Raw genomic sequence first — 20416 nt, forward strand, 5'->3', positions numbered from 1 at the left:
CACTACCATTTTTCGAAAAATAATATTTTGCCAACAAATTGGCCCCACTTTCATCTTACTGTTTACCGTTTGTCGGGTTGTATTAAACTGCTTACGCAGTTGTCAACTTAGCAACAAAAGGTGGCAGGTCATGACTACCCCGACGGATATCACTTCTGAACTGCCCGTCACACAACTGCCAACCGACCGTCCTCCCGGCCCGGCGAAAACACAATAGAACTGTTGCGCGCCTTGCAACCTTCCCTAAATACTAAAGGAGTGCGCATGCGCATAACAACATAGAATGCGTCAGAAAAGCGGCTGACGTTCGCGCTTAGTTCTGGTGCAGGTACAAGGCGCGTATATGTACTAAAGATATTCCAAGAGGTCTGGCGAGAATTAACTAAACCCTTCGTCTATCGCAACCACGTCGTCGTCATGGAAAGAGAAAGTGTATTTTTTGAATTTATTTATTGTAGGTTAGAACACTAATTTGGGGTCTAGCTCCGCCTAAGAATTAGTTTAAACGTTTCGCAATTAAAGGCTAATTTGGTAGTTTAATTGTTTTCATGTTTTTCACGTAAACAGGTAGTTGGTAGCGCACCCTTTCAACATGGCCGCTGATTTGAGAAAACTGTCATTATAATTGAAGCTGGACATGAATCTGCCGCTCATGGCGACTTGATTACGCCTGTGACCTGTCCCACCGTGCCTCTGAGTCCTGACAGGGGCGTAAAGATGGCGTCTCATTTTAGCGGCGCCCTGCAGCTGACTGATTTGGATGATTTCATCGGACCTTCCCAGGTGAGTGGCGTTTAGGGGTGCAGCTGAGGTGGCAGATTGTGTGGTATGTATAGAAGAAAAGTGCAGCAATTGGTTAAGGGATCTAAACGAATGTAGATGGGAAGGGGCAACAGAGTGCCTGCATTAGGATCTAATTGAGACATATGAGCATATTTGAGGAGGCGGTAGGGGAGTGGGGGCTGTGAGTCTTGTAGCGCATTTTGGGGGTTCTGTTCGAAAGCCGTCACCTCCTGAGCAGAAAAGTTATAAGTTAACCAGAGTTTAACGAGTTTGATTACTATTCATAATGTATTTAGGGTGCTTCCCTAGCACGGAGGAGGTCACGCAATATTATTAAAGCAACTAAATAGATGGCTGGTAAATAAGTCAAAATAAGTTTGTTAGTTGATTTGTATTATTCATAGCAATATTGAACAAAAAAAGTAAAAAGTGCATCTGAGCGTATATTTAATATGTTAAAAAAATGGCTAACATGCACACTAATCAAATTTTGACAGTTGTCACAGAATTCTGCCTTCTTATCATGAATTGTCAGTAGCAGAAGCAGTGGTCTTAAGAGCATGGAATTCCAGGCAGTAGCACTATTAGTTTCACTTTCTGATTTTGAAAGAGTCTTTTTCCTTTATTTTTTTTATCAGATCTGGCAAAATAAGGAAGATCTTTGTTCCCCAGCGAAAACAAATAGAAATCTGCATGTGAATATTTCATATTAACCTGGATTTTCAGTTCCTTTTAAAAAAAAATATTTTTATTAATTTTATCCCCGTTTTTTACAAAGGCACATTCTTTTTACAAAGTCATGGCACATGCATCACAAAGTATGACACACAGAATATAATGCCAATTTTAGACTGGCAAAAAATAATACACTAATACACCGCATAATTCTCCAATACAACCATTAGTTTGGCTCGAGATCCTCTATTCCCCCTGATTTGAAAACAAAAATAATCAAGCAACCACAAAAGTCATATACTACCAGCAAAATGTTATTATACATTTCCTACGCTTCCTGTAGCCAATTTTTGACAGGAGCCCATATCTGACAGCCCAATACCCTCTTTCTTCGTCCTCTTACTTTATAAATTGCAGATTCTAAATTATAAATGTCCAAAAGCCTTGAACGCCAATTAATAAACGTTGGGGGATCGGGGCTTATCCATTCAGAAGTGATGCATAAGCGAACCATAGCAATGAACAGAAATGCAGTTTTAGATCTCGGCCTTGTATTTCCTTCCATGTCAAATCCTAAGCCCAAAATTACCAGATCCGCCGTGATAATTATCGGAGTCCCTAGAATAATAGTAACAAAATTTCAATCTCTTGAAGAAAAACACCCAATCTGGGGCAGGAAAAGAACATATGACCAGAGTCTGCTGCTTGTAATCCACATCTGTTACGTTCCCCCCCCCCCCCCCCCCCCCCCCTCAAACCCTCCCATTGAACAATCTTTCCTGGAGTATCATAAAGATCGAAAATAGACATAAAATGCTGGCTCCTGAGTCTTCCAGTTATTAAAATATGATTCGCCAAGTCCAAAGAATCCTCTATGTTTACTCCAATATTTCCCAACTTATTTTCCCACTTTATATTCCAAGTGTGAATATCATCAGGGAAAGCTTCCAGTAATTGTTGATAAATCTGTCCTATTGAAGATTTTCTTCCTATTATTTCAATCAGAGGGATCTTTTCAAACCTTAACTCTGAACCATGCATACCTCTCTCTAGAAAGCTACGAATCTGTAGAAATAAAAAAAAATCTTGTTTGGATAGACCAAATTTCCCCTGCAGATTCGTGAATGAAAGGAGTTGGCCACCCTCCAATAACTCACCCAAAAAAGAAACTCCCTTTGTCCCCCATCTAAATGTGGTATGATCCTGAAAGATTACTGGGAGGATGCCGGAGGCCAATATTGGAGTATAGACACTTATATTTGGGATCTTCATCTTTCGCCAAATTTGTTTCCAAACTAAATAAGCAGCTTTAAGTATTTTAAACTTTTAGTCTTTTTATAGTAACTAGGTTCTAGTATCCTGAACAGACAACTGTTTACTTTTTCCCCCAGCCCAAATTCATAAATAGTTGGTCTATTAGCTAACGGAATTTCAGCCTTGGCCCCAACTAGAAGTGTCCCCATATGCTGTATCATGGATGCCCAATAATATAACAAAAAATAAGGGATCGCCTAACCTCCCCGGTGTCTAGGAAGAATCATCCATTTAAGCGCTCTTCTCGGTCTCAGATAGCCCCAAAGAAATCTGAAGGAGATCCACTCTACCTTTGCTAGACAGGAAGTAGAAAACTCGAGGGGAATAGTCCTGAACAAATATAACATTTTGGGAAGGACCAGCATTTTTTAAACATTGCAACGCCCATGAAGAGAGAGATGTAAGTGGTCTAATCTCTCCAGTTTTCTATTAACAGTGTCCATCACTGGTATAATATTCAGATCAGGAATTTGATCTACTAGTGGTGTGATCTTAATTCCCACATACTTTGCTTCCGTAACAATTGGCAAGTCTACAGGGCAGTTGGTATGTGAATGAAGAGTCTGGCTTTTATCCACATTTAATTTTTAGCCTGAAAAGATATCAAACTGCTCCGCCAGAGTCCTCACTGCTGGAAGCGCCAAAAAAACACAGCTAGTAAGGACCACAATATCATCAGCATATGCCAATGTTCTATATTGCATATTGTGAACTCTAACTGGATTAATATTGATACTCAAATTTAGTTTATTAGGAAATGGATCAATATATGATGCGAACAGCAAGGAGGAGCATGGGCACCCCTGCCTAGTGCTTCTACTAATACTAAACGATCTTGACTCCTGTCTAGAGATACGAATAACCGCTTCTGGACGTACATATAGGGCCTAAACTGCTTGGATGAATTCCATACAGAACGCCTTCCATTACAGGACATACCACAGAAACAGCCAGGAGACCCTGTCTAACGCTTTCTCAGCGTCCAACAGGATCACCCCTAACGGAGACTCTTTCGCTTGAGCCCAATCAAGAAGAGCAATTATACGTCTCACATGATAAGTTGTATCCCTTCCCGGGATAAATCCATGTTGATGGACTGATACCAAGGGAGTAATGACTTTCCCTAACCGACAAGCCAAAATCTTAGAGAAGATCTTAATATCGAAATTAATGAGTGAGATAGGTCTATACGAAGAAGGGTTCAACTCAGGCTTATCTTTTAAAAAAAAAAAATATGATTATAGTAGTTTTTCGCCAGGAGTCAGGGATAGGACCCCTTTGGGCAGATTGAAATAACATCATAAAATCTTGTCGGAGTACCTGCCGAAATGTCCTAAAAAATTCCAGCGGGATGCCATTCGGGCCAGCCGCCTTTCCAGTAGCTAAAGACATTATAGCCCCCTCCACTTCTTCCCATATAATTGGTGCTGCAAGAATCTCATTCTTGGTTGTCTCAAGATCTAAAAAAAATTCCTGCATCAAATCTCCTCCTACGAACTTTCCCTGTGTGTACAATTGGTTGTAATACTTATTAAACACATTCAGGATTTCTACCGGGGAGTCCTGTATCTGGTCAGTGTGGTCTTTAATCCTGTGGATTCGATTAGCGACTTCCCTTTGTTGTAATCGCTTTGCTAAAACGCTTCCTGTATTTTCTCCTAATTCATATATTTCAACCCTATAATGCGCATATTTAGCAGCTAGCTCCTCTCCAAAATGCTGATTAATTTTTGCCTATAAAATCGCAATAGCCTTTTGAGATTCCTCTGTGTTTAAACTCCTTGCAATTTTCCGCATAAGTTCAATTTCCGCTAGTATCAATTGTTCAATCCAGCCCCTGACATCCACCAGCATTCTTCTCTGATTAGATACAGAAAAACTAAGTCTCTCCATGTACCCTGGCCTTAAAGGCATCCCTGACCATAGAGTCGGAGGCTGTATTTCTGTTATTCTTGAAAAACTCTTCAATCCAGCTTGCCGTATGAGCACAATATGCCTGGTTCAACAGCAATTTTCTTTCAAAAGTCCAAGGATTCTGTCTTTTAATCTTAGTGCTCAACAGTAGGTCTAATATTACCGGGTTAGGATCTGAAATAACCCTAGGTGAAATCTCAATCTTGGCCATCTCGGCAGTTTGGGTAGAAACGAAAAAAGAATCCAAACAAACTAATTTATTATGTGGGGCTGAATGAAAGGTAAACCCTGGATCATCTTGTTTATGCCTATGCCAAACATGCACCAGCCCATGTTCCCTAATTAAGCCTTGAATAGCTTAAAAGACTTTTACTTTTCTTCTCTGATATGAGAAATTACTAATTATATCAAATTCGGTATCTAAATGGATATTAAGATCTCCACAGAGAATAGAGGGTGAGGCCATAATGCTAATTCAACACTCAGATGGTTCATTACATCCGGATCATCTAAATTAGAGCCGTTAATAGAGCAAATTGAAATAAGAGTCATTAATCATAATTTATACAATGACCCAGCACCCTAAAGTATCTTCCTTTACACGTTTACAAACTCCAATACTTCGTTGTGCCAGACCAGCCACCCCTTTAGTCGTTGTATCTTGTTTGGTACAAGCTAGCATATCAAGACCTAAATCCCTCAACCAGCCACGCTTATTCCAGGATATATGAGTCTCTCGCAAGCATAACAAATCAATCTGCATAAACTTGAGGATTTTAGCTGTCAGACCTCTCTTTTTCCTGTCACTCAGGCCACGTATATTCGATGAACAAATGCGAATTCTACCCATCATCTCTGCACCTGAGATACACCAACTCAAGTCTTGCCAGCCCAATCCAGAATCGATAATATCCCAAAATTCGTTCCTTCTTACATAGAAACAAATGCCATAACCATAAATATCAAAAAACACCAGTGCCACCCTCTTACCCCCTTCACTCCCCCACCCCATGTCCATCCACCCACCCCCCTTCCTCCCAAATGAAGAATAAGGACCTAAGTCCTCTGTGAAGGGAAGCGGTTAGTCGGCCCCCCAGCACCCCCCCCCCCCCCCCCACCTCCAAGGGCAGAAAAAAAGGTGCGGAAAAAGAAAGAGGAATCCGATGGGAATAAACACACAAAAAAAGCATCTTGATTATAGCATTAAACCAAAACTGCAGTGGCTATTAGGCACCATATATATATATCAGTAAATATATTATGTTAAATTATGTCCAGTTATCCACCTCAAATTGAATTTAGAAATTCTTTAGCTAGAATTTCCGAAGAAGAAAATTGTGTCTGACCCTTAAATATAATTTTCAATTTGGCAGGATGTAGTAAAAAATAATCTGTGCCCCCTTCGCCTGAAATAAAGGAATCAGTTGTCGAAGATGCCACCTTCTCTCGACTGTTGCCTGGCAAAAATCAGGTCGAACAAAAAATTTGCATCCCTTTCCCGTTCTCTTCCTGTCCGGTCTAGTCAGATCATATATTGCTTCTCAAGCTACGAAATTATTGAGACAGATCAAAATGGCTCTAGGTCTTACAGTAGATCAACCCCCCCCCCCATTTTTTTCCGTTGATTAAAAGGAAACCGATGAGCTCTTTGCAGTTCACCTTTCCAATCTCATTGTGGCAGTTCGGGAAATGCTTCCGAGAAGAGTTCCACCACATACTGCCAATTGTCATTACCCTCCACACCTTCGGTAACCCCCAAAATCCGTAGGTTGTTTCTTCTAGAGCGATTTTCTAGCTCAGCCATCTTCCAGACTGTATCATCTTTCTGAGCCTTCAGGGATTCGGTGAAGGACTTTTGCTGTGCTAGCTCGTCCTCCAATGTCAAGATTCTAGCTTCAGCCTCTCCAAATCTGGTTGCAAACTCTGAGCAGGTCTTTGACACTCTGCGCACTGATTTCAGCAATTTTCGAACTGCCCCTTGAGTCTTTGACCCTTCTGCCCTAGTCTCCTCTCGATGGGCCAATATACTCTGATAGATGGTGGAGAGAGTAATTTCATCTTGCAGTTCTGTATTTAATCCAGAACCTTCCGTTGAGATTTCTCCATGCCCACCTTCATTATTACTCCGTTTTGGAGAGAAAGAGTAGTCCCAGACCAATAAGCCGGCTGGACCCGAAACTTTATTTGCCATAGTTACGGGTTATTCCCGAACAGTTCCAGTGTTTAAAGAAGCATCATTGCCTGTCTCCCTTACTTCCAACGGTAGGCTTGAAACTGTGATAGCGTTTCCAGGGGTGGCGCAGGCACGCCTACCGCAACATTGTTTCCTTCTACCGGAGGATCCAAGACATCTGCCCCATTCTTCCCATTGCCGGCTTAAATTTTGACCAGTGAGGCAGCTACGGATGGGAGCGCCACCCTTTCCCACTGAGGCTGGGGAAAGACCGTCCGCTTGTCGGCGTTCTCCGCCATCACCAACTTTGAGCCTGTTGGCCTTCGCGGGGCTTCCAGCAGCCGTACCCGCGCCCCCGGGAGGTCCCCGGGTCTTAGTGCCCTGGGCGGCATTCTTAGGAGGCATCGTAGCAAGCAAACGGGTAAGCGCGGTTGTGTACCGCCAGCACAAAGCACCAGCACAGGTTAATCTCGAGGACAGAGGGAGCTCCAAACGGTAAAAACTGAACCTCCAAATCATGCCGCTATGCACCTAAATCACATCTGCTCTTCGTCGCCTGAGACCAGACAGGAGACGGGGAGGGGGCGAGTTAAGCCAGGAGAACGCCGACAACCAGCTCACTCAGCCGAGCGCGCGGCCGCCATCTTACTTTGCCTTTTTAGATGGATTTTCAGTTCCTACTGGCTAGAAGTCCCTCTCCCCACCCACATGCTCTATCATCTGGGTAGCAGCAGGTTATCTCCTCATCCTCTCTTGATATTATCTCTCTTGCACATAGGCTCAATGCCCCTCTGAGTGGTGAGCTTTCACCACATTACCTATTGGTTCCAGTTCTTCTCTCCCACATGCTGTTTGTCCATTGTGTTCCACCACCCTCCCCACCCCCGAAACGCAACTCTTTCCAATGTTGAATCTGATTCTCTTGTGATAACAATCAACATTATGAAAACATTAGGGGTCACCAGAATAACCAGTAAAAAAAAAATAAGGTTACTCCAGTTGTGTGTTTAACACAAGAATTTGAGGTAGAAGAAGGCTGAAGTATAGTGCGAATAAGCATGAGGCTTTGAGGAAGAGGCTTGCCTGCTATTTTCATCCATTAAATAATTCACTTGGGTGCCTAACTACTGCAGTCTGTTATAAATTCAACCTAAATATTGTAAAAAGAAAAACTCGACCTGAAAGATCAAATGCAAAGTGCTTGGGCACATGAGGGAATCAGTAAAGTTGTGCTGGTCCAGTGCAATGTTAAATATAATTCTAGGGGTGGGACAGTGAACCTACTGAATACTAGCATACACAAGAAAAAGTTATTGTGGCGATTGTTTTAATATTTATTTGTCAGTCTGAAAAATGAACTGGGTTTTTCTATTCAGTAACTATGTTCACAACCCTAAATGTCAGTGACATCTGACAATAAGCATTAGCCATGCCAATAGGTCTGGCTTATTATGAAAGTGGCTTTGTGTCATTGATGGGCTTAGGTGCTCAATAAGTCACTATACATGCACTCTTTCACTCTTGTTTGGACTTTTACATCAATTCAACCATCAACTATTTCATTCTTGCAGTCACCCTCTGACACAACCACAAAAAAACACACACAAACTCAACCGAAGCCGGCGCTTTGGCATCCCCCCCAAACTATTTACGATGGGTTACATTACTATGCACTTCTCTCACGGAGAGGGCTCACATAGGAGTCCACATATCAGATGCTTACCTTCTTGCTCTGAGGCACTAAACTGTGCTGGCCGCTCTCACCAATGTTATTTGTGCTTGAACTAGAAGCCCTGGCATAAAGTTTTCAACAAGATGCTCATGCCTCGGGGATCCCTGTCGGGCCCACAATTCATTCTCTATCTCTCTGTGCAGATGACTTAATATTATACTCCAAAGATCTGCAGGAGAATTTACAGACAGTGGCCCAAATTTTCACACTCTTTGAGTTTATCTCCGGGCCGGCCGACAATGCGGATAAATCCCACGCGTTTCTGATAATGGGGGGGGGGGAGGGGGGATGGGAGTGCCAGACTTTGATCTTACCGCCTTGCAGATCAGCTGCAGCGTCTTTCCTATTGGTTAGCTGGCCACGATCTGCAGGAGATGACATTCACACCTCGCATGCTCACACCGGGCAAATTACCCTGCCCTGGGTCGCACACCCCATTAGAGGCTAAATTGCTGGTAAGAGTTGCTTTCACCTATTGGAAAATGGCCCTGAGATGCCCAGAAACCCAATTTCTAACAGCTCTCTTATGTGATTTGTTTTAAACCAGTGGCCTTATAGGTTGGTTGGCCTTTAAATACCTTGCTTCCATTACTCCTTTATTGGTCTTAGAAAATTAATACAGGATGGGTTGGCTGGGATCTGTAGACCTGACTTTTTGCCATAACTAATGTGTTTAGCTTATCAAATTAAACATCATCTCGTAGAAAGAAGGGTGGAAAAAGCCAAATCTTTCGAAATATCTTTACTAGGTCTCTTGTTACAAAGGCACATTAAGTCTTCGCTGACGAACCTATGCTTTTGAGAATACATTTTGATCCCCTTACTAAGGAGAAATGTAGCCAAAGCTGAGAACAAGGACTCTAGCACAAATTGAGAATTCGACCCAAAGAAGTTACTCTGCTGGGATGGTTTACGACATTACCTCTGCCATCCCGAGGGACTGCCGCTGCCAAATTTTCAGATGTTTACCGGCCACACTGACATCTCTCTACATTAACAAACTGCTGTGATGGTGGTTCCTGTCAATGTAGGAAGAGTTTGACTAACCGTACCGTCAGCCATGACGACCACCCGTCAAACTTTTCAAACAATTTTTTTGTTTCCCAAAAAAGGAGGGATCAGTAATCCCTCCTTCACTTCAGGCACAGTTTCAGGACTTGGTGGCAGGTTCACAATATCTCATTGCACTCTGGCACAATTTAAGGACAGTTCGACGTTGCAGGTCACTGAGGCACAACTTCAGGAATGAAGCGGCACAGTTTTCTTTGCCACAGCTTCAGAACAGTAGCACAGTCCAGTTCCCTCAGACAGAAGACTGCATTGCAATACTTGGAGCATGCAGAATGCTCTTCAGATTCTCTCTGGGCAGACAGACCACAAGCTCCTGGGTCAACTGCTTTCATGCTCCCTGAATGCCTGCACCTCTTGCATGGTTATCGCATTCCTTCCCTCTCTCAGCAGGGAGGCCAACTTCCAGGTGCTTCGGGACAAGGAGACATCACTTCCTTCAAGTCAGACTCCATGTGACGTCCTTTCACCCTTAAGAAGATGGCTGTTGGCAGCCACTAGCTCTGGTTGTACAGCAGTCCTTTGAGTACTCTGTGGAGCACTCCCTTCCTTGGCCGTAGGGAACTTGAAACTGGAACAACAAGTCGTCCACCAGCTCCCACTTTTATGCTGTCAAAGCAGACGGGATGTGGAGTCTCTAATTACACACTCCGTTACTGGCTTTGCTTGGTTCTTCTTTCATATGTCTTTTCCAGGCTGTGTTCCAGACTCTGTCCTTGTGTAGAGTGGTGCTTTTCACAGCGGTGTCGTCTGCAGTTTAGAGCACCAGTCGGAGAGGCAACGAAAGATGTGAGCTATCTGCACCTTGCTATTAACAGCCACACTGAACAATGATTAGGAAAGAGGCAAAAGGCTGGCCTCACCTAAAGCGCAATTCACACTCTGAACAACAGAGACTGTAGTCCTACCTTTCACCCCCACCTTCTACCAAATGGCAGTGCTTTAGGAGGAGTACTTGGCAGCCCTTTACTGCACAGAAACTAATCACATTTTGTGAGAAAGTGCCATATTTCTTGCATGGTATGCCCCCACTTTTTACTGAATTGCTGAATGTACTTTGGCAGGAGTCCAGGGCACATTTAGTCAATCAGGTGCCCAGGGCCTATGTTCCTTCCCTAAACAAAAGCCTCCAACCCAAATTGGCAAACCCTGGCCACATGTCAGCCCTTGGTAAATGGTACCCTAGGTACCCAGGCCCTTGAGTTTGAGTTTGAAAGTATTTTTAAAGCGCACGTATACCAGCGGTTTCTTGGCGCTATGGCTGACGGGAAACTGAGGTTAAAAGCAGGGAGGGAAGGGGGAGCGTTTATTCAAGGGACTTTGTGAATAAGTGGGTTTTAAGGCGTTTACGGAACTGTGAATAGAGGGTGATGGAACGAAGTTCAAGGGGAAGGGAATTCCAGAGGGTAGGGGCAAGGATAGCAAATTTAGATCCTCCCCACTTCTTTCTCCGGAAGCGTGGGATGGTGAGGAGGAACTGGGAGGAGGAACGTAAAGCCCTGGTGGGGATATATGAGGCAATTTCAGAAGAAATGAAGGCTGGCGCCAAGCCCGATCGGGCCAAAAAGGTAATGGATGCGAGCTTGAATTGAATTCTAGCTCGCACGGGGAGCCAATGTAGTGAATTCAGAAGTGGAGTGGAATGGTGAAATTTAGGGAGATTGAAGACCAGGCGAGCCGCCTGGTTTTGTATCTGTTGTAGGCGACGCAAACTGTATGCGGGGATACCGGCATACAGGGCGTTCCCATAATCCAGGCGGGACATCACCATGGCCAAGATAATGAGTTTGAGGGCAGAGAAAGTGAAGAAGCGGGACACCCTGCGTATAGTGCGCAGTGAAAGGAAAGAAGAGGATACCACAGAGCTGACCTGGGAGTGAAGGGTGAGTTGAGAATTAAGTTTTATGCCTAATGTTTTAACTGAGGAAGAGGGAGCAGGAGAGGGACCAAGGGCGGGGGGCCAGAAGAGAGGGGACCAGGGGCTGGATGAACCGCCCGTCAGCACCAACTCGGTTTTATCAGGGTTGAGTTTCAGGTGGTTGTGGTTCATCCAGTCCCTGATATGAAGCATGACAGTTTGGAAATTAAGAACAGCAGAGGGAGAAGAGAGATTAAAGACCAGCTGGAGGTCATCCGCATAATTGAATACGGTGACCTCCATCTGTTGAAGAGAAAAAATTAAAGGGGCAATATACAAATTAAACAGAAGGGGAGAGAGAGAGGAACCTTGGGGGACCCCGCACTGAATTTTCCGGATGTCCGCTGTGAATTCCCCCAGGCGGACAGCCTGGGTGCGGTTGCTCAGGAAGTAGGATAACCAGACCAGGGCAGTCCCCCCGATCCCCGCCGCCCCGATACGGGAGAGTAGAATGTTATAATCCACTGTATCAAAGGCGGCTGAGAGATCGAGGAGCACAAGGGCCTGGTGCTGATTAGTATCCATGCCCTCCCTGAGGGTGTCTAGAACCGACATAACAACGGACTCCGTAGAGTGTGCGGGGCGGAAGCCAGCTTGGCGGGGGGCAAGGGCTCCGTGCTTCTCCACAAAGGAACTCAGGGCGCGAGTTACGTGGCGCTCGAGCACTTTAGCCAAAAATGGCAAAAGGGAGATGGGGCGGAAATTGGCTGGGACAGAAGGGTCTGCCCCCGGTTTTTTCAAAATGGGCACAATTACCGCGGATTTCAGGGAGCTGGGGACTATGCCTTGAGAGAGGGAGCTATTTAGGAGGTGAAGGGGAGGGTCTGGGCAAGAGACAAAGATGTGACGGAGGATATGGGCAGGACAGGGATCGTGCGGGGAGCCAGATTTGATCAAAGGGATCAAAGAGATAAGACTTTCCTTAGTGATAGGAGGAAAGGTGGTCAGTGCGCCCTTGGGGGGAGGACATCGAGGAGCATCAAAAGATGGGGAAGGAGGAGGAATGTTGGCCTTGATGGTTAAAATTTTGTGAATGAAATAATCATTGAGAGAGAGGCAAAGATCTTCAGACGGGACTGGTTTTAGAGTAATTCGGTCTGAGAACGCCAGGTTGTGAACGATGGTAAAAATCCCCTTAGACTGGTTCTCTGCTGCTAAAATCTTGGAGGAGAAATAAGATGTTTTAGCCTCCAAGATGTCTTTTTTGTACTGGCTCAGGATGTTAGAGTATTCCAGTTTCAAAGTGGGGCAATAGTTTCTCCTCCATGTGACCAGGGAAGGTCTCTAAGGGCTGTAGCACTCATTGTGCCACCCTTAGGGCCCTGTACCCTAACACACACACACACTGCCCTTGCAGGCTGAGTGTCTGGGCACAAGACAAAACAAAGAGTCGACATGTCACACATCCCTGTGTGCCATGCCCACCACCTACAGTGCCCTGGCATACATCAGCCACCCCTCTAGCTGGGTGCCCTATCCCAGTGGTGTGGGCACAAGAGCATGAGCCCTGTGCCCCTACAGTACCCAGGTCCATTCCTGGGCCCTGTAAGTGCAGTGCTGCCATTTAAGAGTACATGGTGCTGAGAGCTCCACAGCACCATAATGGCAACACTGAAGACTGAGAAGTTTGGTATCAAACGTCTCAGCACATTAAACCCACACTGATGCCAGTGTGGGATTTAATATACCAAGCACCACCTGAAACCTAACCTACAATCCACGTCTGGTCTGAGAAGCTGCCTAGGCTGCCACACAGCAGACATGTTGCTGGACCCCTGGACCCCTGGCCCCTGCTCTCCTGGGCCTGCAACAATGCACATCCTGGGCGAGGTGCTAGGTCACCTCCCACAGGATGGACAGGGGGAAGCTTCAAAGGCATGCCGCCTCTGTGAGCTTCCCCAGGCCACTTGCAACCCCCACTCCGGCGGGAAGCCTGGCCGGAAACCCCAAATAAGGACAGGGGATGTGCCAGCCTGCCAACCCCACCCCTCAGGTGGGGGAGGCGAGGTGAAGCACATCTCCGGGCACTCGCCATCTTGAAGATGGGCGGCCCTACCCAATCAGGACTAGGCTACTGCCCCCCCCCCCCCCACAGGAGAGTGGCAGAATAGGGGGTGTACCCACCCCAGGATAGGGACCCATTGGTCCCTGCCCTTTACCTACCTCTAATATTTAGGGGCACCCTGAACCTTCCTTCCCCCAGATTCCAGATTCCGAAATACAAAGAAGAACAAGAAAAAAGAAGACCTGCCCTGCAGCTGCTAAGAAGAGGAAGACACCAACTGCTTTGGCCCCAGCCCTACCGGCCTGTCGACCCTCGAACCTGCTGCTGCTACAACCCGGCAACTCTTTTGGCCAGCAACCTCAAAAACCCTGGAGGACCTGGCTACCTTTTGGCTATAAGCACCTGGGACTCCCATGAGTAGAGGCTCTACTCAGAATCAGCTTCTAATCCCTGGCATCAGCCCGGAAAGACGAACCCTGCACACTCTGCACCCGCCAAGCCTGGCCTGTGCCGGAGTGAACACAGACCACGAGGACGACCCCCCGGCGACTGACCCCGAGTCCGGCACCCAAGGACTTCCCTCAACGCTCCTGACGACGCCTGCAGCCTCAGAACCAGGTACCCCCCCAACCGCGATCAACAGAGGGTAAGATTTCCCGACACCTGCACCCGGCGCCCTGCGGCCCCCTGTGTCCAATTCCTGGGTACCTGCCTATCCTCCAACTACCCAACTTACCTCTTGAAATGGTGATGGCACCTGAAAAATCTCCGTCCCGAGCTTGCAGCCTTTTTCCAAACCGGAGCTTTCCCATTGAAATCAATTGAGCGCCCGAAGGATCAAAAGCACCCTGTACCCAGCCACCCGAGGGGCCCTGGTAGTGTAACCTTTGCACCTATCTACTTCCCCATTTGCCCTGAGCAAGTGACCAGGAGCCCAACTCCCACAGCCGCGTGGCCTGCTAGTCAGCAGCCACTAACCAAGACCCCCCTGCCTCCCTTAGGATAACATTGGGCCTAACTCACTCTGCACCCGGCTGCCCCTGTGCCGCTGAGGGTGTAACAACTGTACCTACCTGACCCTGGGACACCCCTGAGTCTGTGCCCAGAACCTTAACTTTGCCAGTCGAGTACTTACCTGAAAGCCGATAACTCAATTTTCTCCATAGGGTAACATTGACTGGTTTCTCCTGAAATTTCTTCTGTGAGTGGAGTTTTCAAAACTTAAAATATTCACCAAAAATCAGCCGAGAAACGAAAATACTCACCTGCTATTAGGTGAGATCCCAGTGCTGGATCTTTTGTGCCCAGCACTGACCCTGAAAAATATTCACAACCGTACTTACCAGTAACCCAATTTTCTTACATAGGAAATCATTGACGGTTTTTCTGTGAAATTTCTTCTAAGTGTTGATTTTTGCAAACTTCAAATATTCTTTAAAAATCGTACAAATTGTGAAAACGTAATTACTTACCTGTTTTAGATAGAGGTCCCAGTACTGAGTCTAGGCACCCAGTACTGAATTACAAAAGTAACGAGAACATACTATACCTGCAACTTGAATTTTCTTCCATAGGGAATCATTGACTGTTTTCTATGAAATTTCTTCCAAGTGTCAACTTTTAAAATAGAAAAATATTGTCTAAAAATCATAGTAGTAACCAAGTCGACTTTTATCACTTGTTTCTAAGAACTGTCCCAGGACTGAATCTAGGATCCAGTCCTGGAATTACAAAAGTAATCCTGAGAGTAATCTATTGCAATTAACCTGAAACTTCCATTGAACTCAATGCATTATTGTGTTTAAATTGTGTTGCCTATTGCAACAACTTGTAAATATCTACAAAAGCCAATTGCATATTGCAAAAGTATTTACCTAAAGCATCTCATTCTGAGAAAGTATATTTTAATACCTATTGTTGGTTCTAAAATAAAACAAGCATATAGTTTTTAGGTCTCGCCTGGCTTTCGCGTAAGCGATCGCTCAGCGAGAATTATGTAGGGGCTTCAGAAAATGCTCCCAAAGGCTTCCCAGGCGGATCGGGGGGCGGTTACGCGCACAACCACACGCATTCCATTTGCCACCAGCTGCTTCCTGCGCCGCCTCAAGCATTCAGAGAGATTTAGTAAGGGGCACAAGACCTTAGGAATGTGGTTTATGGCCAGTGCATGTGAGGCATTCAAGCGCGAAGCTGGCATCTGGCATCGGACTTGAAAGCAGCAGACTGCTTTCACCAGTGCGCGCTCTGCCTCACTTCCTGCATCCCCTCTTACAACAATTAACTTTTGTTATAACTCACACCCCATATGCTCGTTCCCTCCCACCCTTCCTTTGATGTCCGCTTTTCTTATTGTTTACAAACCACGCCACACACTGCTGCACGCCACACACTGCTGCACGCCGCACACTACCGCACGCCACACACTGCTGCATTACACACTGCTGCATAACACACTGCTGCATTACACACTGCTGCACGCCGCACACTGCTGCACGCCACACACTGCTGCACGCCACACACTGCTGCACGCCACACACTGCTACACGAAACACTGCTGCACGCCGCACACTGCTGCACACCGCACACTGCTGCACGCCGCACACTGCTGCACGCCGCACACTGCTGCACGCCACACACTGCTGCACGCCACACACTGCTGCACGCCACACACTGCTGCATGCCGCACAATGCTACACGAAACACTGCTGCACGTCGCACACTGCTGCACGCCGCACACTGCTGCATGCCGCACGCCACACACTGCTGCACGCCACACACTGCTGCACGCCTCACACTGCTGCACGCCGCACACTGCTGCACGCCGCACACTGCTGCACGCCACACACTGCTACACGCCACACACTGCTACACGAAACACTGCTGCACGCCACACACGGGAGGCGCGTGCAGTGGAAATACCTGCTATCGGGATCCCTATTGTAGCCTATGGAGAATGTCGCGGTTTGATTTAAACAGATTAAAGACACTTCTAGCAGGAGTTCAAAGTTAAGGGCTTAGAGTTAAGCCTTTGAGGAGACCACTACCACGAGAGTACCGGGGTACCACTGTTACCTGCCCCAGGGAAGCCAGGTGCATAGGTCGTTTTCGATGTCGGGTCGCGGGCTGATTTTCAATGGGAAAATGTACAAAACCGCTGCTAGCCAAAAGCGTCGATGATGCCTTGAAGATTGAAGTTGTAGATCTTGTAGAGAAGGACCTGAAAGCAGAGGGTACAGAGTCTGGGTCACGGCACAGTGACCAGGGGGCTCAAAGGAAAGAGGCCTTCAATGTCGGGTGCTTCAAGTGGAAAGAGGTGTAGCTTGGATCTGCAGCCACGGGCTCCAGGAGGCTTCAAGGAAGGCCAGCTTCGGGAGGGCGACTGTCCCACGTCGGATGAGGGTCACTGCGGTGTTAGTGTCCGGATTGGATCCACTAAGCCTTGGCAACCGCAACACACGCAAGATGAACAAATCCGCTACTGGTGCAGACCCACGAGGTCTGTGAGGTCTCCTTTGGAGAGACTGTAGAGCAGGCCTGGAGCAACCAGGGGAACTCTTAAATGTCAAGATTGTCCTCCGCTAGGGCCCACAAGTCGAGAGACAAGGGACCGCGGAAGGCAGCAAAATGGAGTGCGTAAAAGGGAGCCCACGGGCCACCAGAGGTGGCTAGGGCGCTGATCTTTGGCACAATTGCTGCTTGGTGGTTGGCTCAATGATGGGCCAAAGCACAACTTCCCCACTGGTCAGGGTCGTGTGCTATGCAAGAGGTGGCCGGTGTCCTGGGGTATTGGGAATCTCGGCACCCACGCGGTCCACGGTGCTCAGACTTGCTGTGCACACTCACTGGCCTCTGGGATGCTTAGGAAACCCACCTTAAGGTTGCTGGGAGTCGACGAAGTCCGTAGGAGCAGCAAAGTTCCAACCGGGTCACTTGCAGTGTTTCAGGTGCCTGCCAAGCAGGGGGGTAACTCCTTTACCCCAAGGGAGATTTCTTCAGTCAGCTCGGCAGCAGCTCGTCGTAGGTCAAGTCTGTGAAGTCCAAGATTATTCACCTTTATCCCCAAGATTAGGGGAGTGTCCAGAGTAGTGTCCATCAATGAGAGGTGAGGCGGGAAAGGGTGGCTACACCCTCTCCCCTTTGTGTGTTTCCCGCCTGGGCGATGGGCAGGATGCCCCTGAACCGGTTCCAGGCGGTGTATGCAGAATGTAGGCGCTGTAGCTGCCTACGTGCAACTCTGAAAGGCAACATATGGTGCACCCACCCAGTTCCAATCCACATATCCTGTCTGGGGAGATGCTAGCACCTCCCTGCCACAGGAGCCCTATTGTCCAGCTGGCGAGGCTGGGATTTTCCCCAGCAACAGCCAGCCAGAGTCGTGTGGGTGGTGGGTAGTAGCCATTTTGTACTACGTGTGCACTTTTAAATTGGTGTCTAAATTCTGCCGCTTTTCCCATATCACCCCTCTAGCAGGGGGGAATCGTGCACTCATGCCCATGGCTGTTTTTGGGGGTAGGATTCCTACATGTTTGACACCAAACACAATATGGTTCTGTGTAGCCATTCTCAAGTTATCACGCTAGACTTATAATGCGGTTAAGAGTATATGGTATGGCTACACTACAAACAACCCAGCAATGATTTTACGAAGGTTGCAGAGAGGCCCTACTCAGGTAGGGGTCCCCCTCACACATACCTCAGCACCCTGCCTTGTAGGATTAGCAAGGCCGGCTATAGGGGTGACCTATGAGAGTATATATGTTGTAATGGGGTGGGATATAGGGTACCTATATCCCTGTAAGGGGTGCTAGCACCACCTTACCCAGACTACAGTAGTGGTCTGGTGGTGTCAGTTTTTATGGCTGTCCCAGGGTGGTACAATAAGTGCTGCAGCCCTGGTAGGCCTACTGAGGGACCCATGCCCTGGGTACCTAGGGTACCATCTACAAGGGACTGCCAGGGTATCCCCAGTATCCAATTGAGTTGTACCTACGGTACTCACATCGTTTAAGAGAGGAAGCAGAGAGGCTGGGGTCCTGGATAGCAGGGCCACAGCCTGGCTAGAGTCATAAAACAGTAAAAACATCAGCAAAAAGTTGGGGGCAACTATGCAGTCGATGCCACTCTCCTACATTGAACATCCATTGTTCTTTTATTTTTGGCCTTGGTATAGCTGTGAAATTCATTAGACTGTTCTTTAAAAGGCACTACTCCCAGTGAAAGAAGCCTTTATTGCATGGTGACATTTTGTTACTAGGGGCTCCGTATTCTGTTGAGATTTAATGAGATTGCATAGTTTTTAAAACTTGAAGATTGTTAATGTCGCAACTGCAGATAAAGTAGTTGGGCTTACATTTGTCTCAATTTTATCTTCAAATTGTCCAGACTTAAATTACTACAGAGAGTTGAACCAGTCCATCCTATCTCCCTCTTGTTTTTCAGTCATTATTGATACTTCTTTGAAATAAACAGGGGACATGTGTTCTAACTTTACAAGACTTTTATTTTTATTTTTGCAATAGTATCCTGAAGAGTTATCTGTCAAGGATGGATGGCCTTTTCTTTTCAAGTGTTTATGGGAACCTGACTCTGAATTACACCTGCAGTTAATTAACATATTCGATGATCATCCGGTTTTGAACACAGGGGTGTTAAAAACTTCTATTCAACGAGTATCAAGATAATTTTGGTGGCCTATGTTAGAGATAGGCGTTGGTCATTTTTCTGTCTTCGTGTGGAATTTGTGCTGCAGCAATAAATGATGTATTAATCACATAGGACACTGTTGGGTCCAAGGGAGTGGGAGAGGGTTTGCCTTAAAGGCGAGGGACCGTCGCTTCTGCTCTCCCTTATAATGTAACCATCACAGAAAAACAAGCGGGCCCCTATGTCATTAGCCCAACCTTTGTTTTTTTTTGTTTTTTACATCACAATGGACAAATACATTTACAGATTAACACTAAAGTGTCTTCTGTGAGTGACCAAGGCATGTTTGTAAATCCAACTAATGTGCGAGACTGCTTTATTTTCCAAATGTAGTTGCCCATTGAAAATTGTATGAATACTACACACACTATAATCGACCCGTGTGTATGCATGCCCAGCTTTCAAAATATATTTTATTTGTGTTGTGCCATAGTCAAAATCCTGTGTTTTTTCACAAATTACCGTGAAGATTCCAGAAAATAATAATACGGTCATGCACAGTGGGGTGGCGGGAGGTGGGGGACGAAACATTAAATCTTATAAGGCTTACTTCATCAAGGATCTCCCTCACCAGATCACCTACAGTGTATCTCTGTTCTCCTCCTTACGTTACTGTCTTTCTTTTACGCCGTGCTATTAGATGCAGCACCTCGCACCCGGCAATTGACGTCCTGGCTAGGCGACGGTCTAAGCATCATGGGATATGTAGTGGAGGGCCTCTTGACCCGCATCAAAGAATATGTTCATCATTATTCACGGGCCTTACTAATGATAGCGGTCTGTTGTTTTGGGGATACTCTATTTTCAGACAGAGGAATTGGAAAATAAATGGAGAGGTTCATCTATCGTTTTCATAAAATTGGGTCTATAGCGTGCCCCTGGAAAAACAAGCGACTGTGTGGAGCGGGATTAACATTAACCTACAACCATCACACTCCTAAACTGTTCTTGGTGTTAATGTTAATTTTCTGCTGTTGTCTATTCACGTGTATTTATATTTGATATCATCTTTCATTATTAAGTAGAAAACGTTTTTGGGGAGGGGTGCATAACTTTTTCAGTTTATTATATTTTCTTGCCTAGGACAGAAAGAATATCCAGGGATTTACCTCATTTCCTTACTCTGCATCC

At 46.3% G+C, this 20416-nt stretch overlaps 1 protein-coding gene across 3 annotated transcripts in view; it reads left to right on the forward strand.

Moving 5' to 3' along the window:
• The first annotated feature begins 278 nt into the window (after positions 1–278).
• CIAO3 (cytosolic iron-sulfur assembly component 3) overlaps positions 279–20416 on the forward strand; it is a 127391-nt gene continuing 107253 nt past the window's right edge. The window contains exons 1-2 of one of the 3 annotated variants that reach the window (XM_085629356.1): positions 279–454; positions 568–783. In XM_085629356.1, coding sequence (XP_085485482.1) covers positions 718–783 — 66 coding nt within the window. In that variant the 5' untranslated portion in view covers positions 279–454; positions 568–717. Of the gene's footprint in view, positions 459–567; positions 784–20416 lie in introns of all 3 variants that reach the window. The other 2 variants (XM_085629358.1, XM_085629357.1) reach the window with 2 other exon arrangements.

The sequence above is a fragment of the Triturus cristatus genome, chromosome 10, assembly GCF_964204655.1.
Source record: "Triturus cristatus chromosome 10, aTriCri1.1, whole genome shotgun sequence".
Lineage (NCBI taxonomy): Eukaryota > Metazoa > Chordata > Amphibia > Caudata > Salamandridae > Triturus > Triturus cristatus.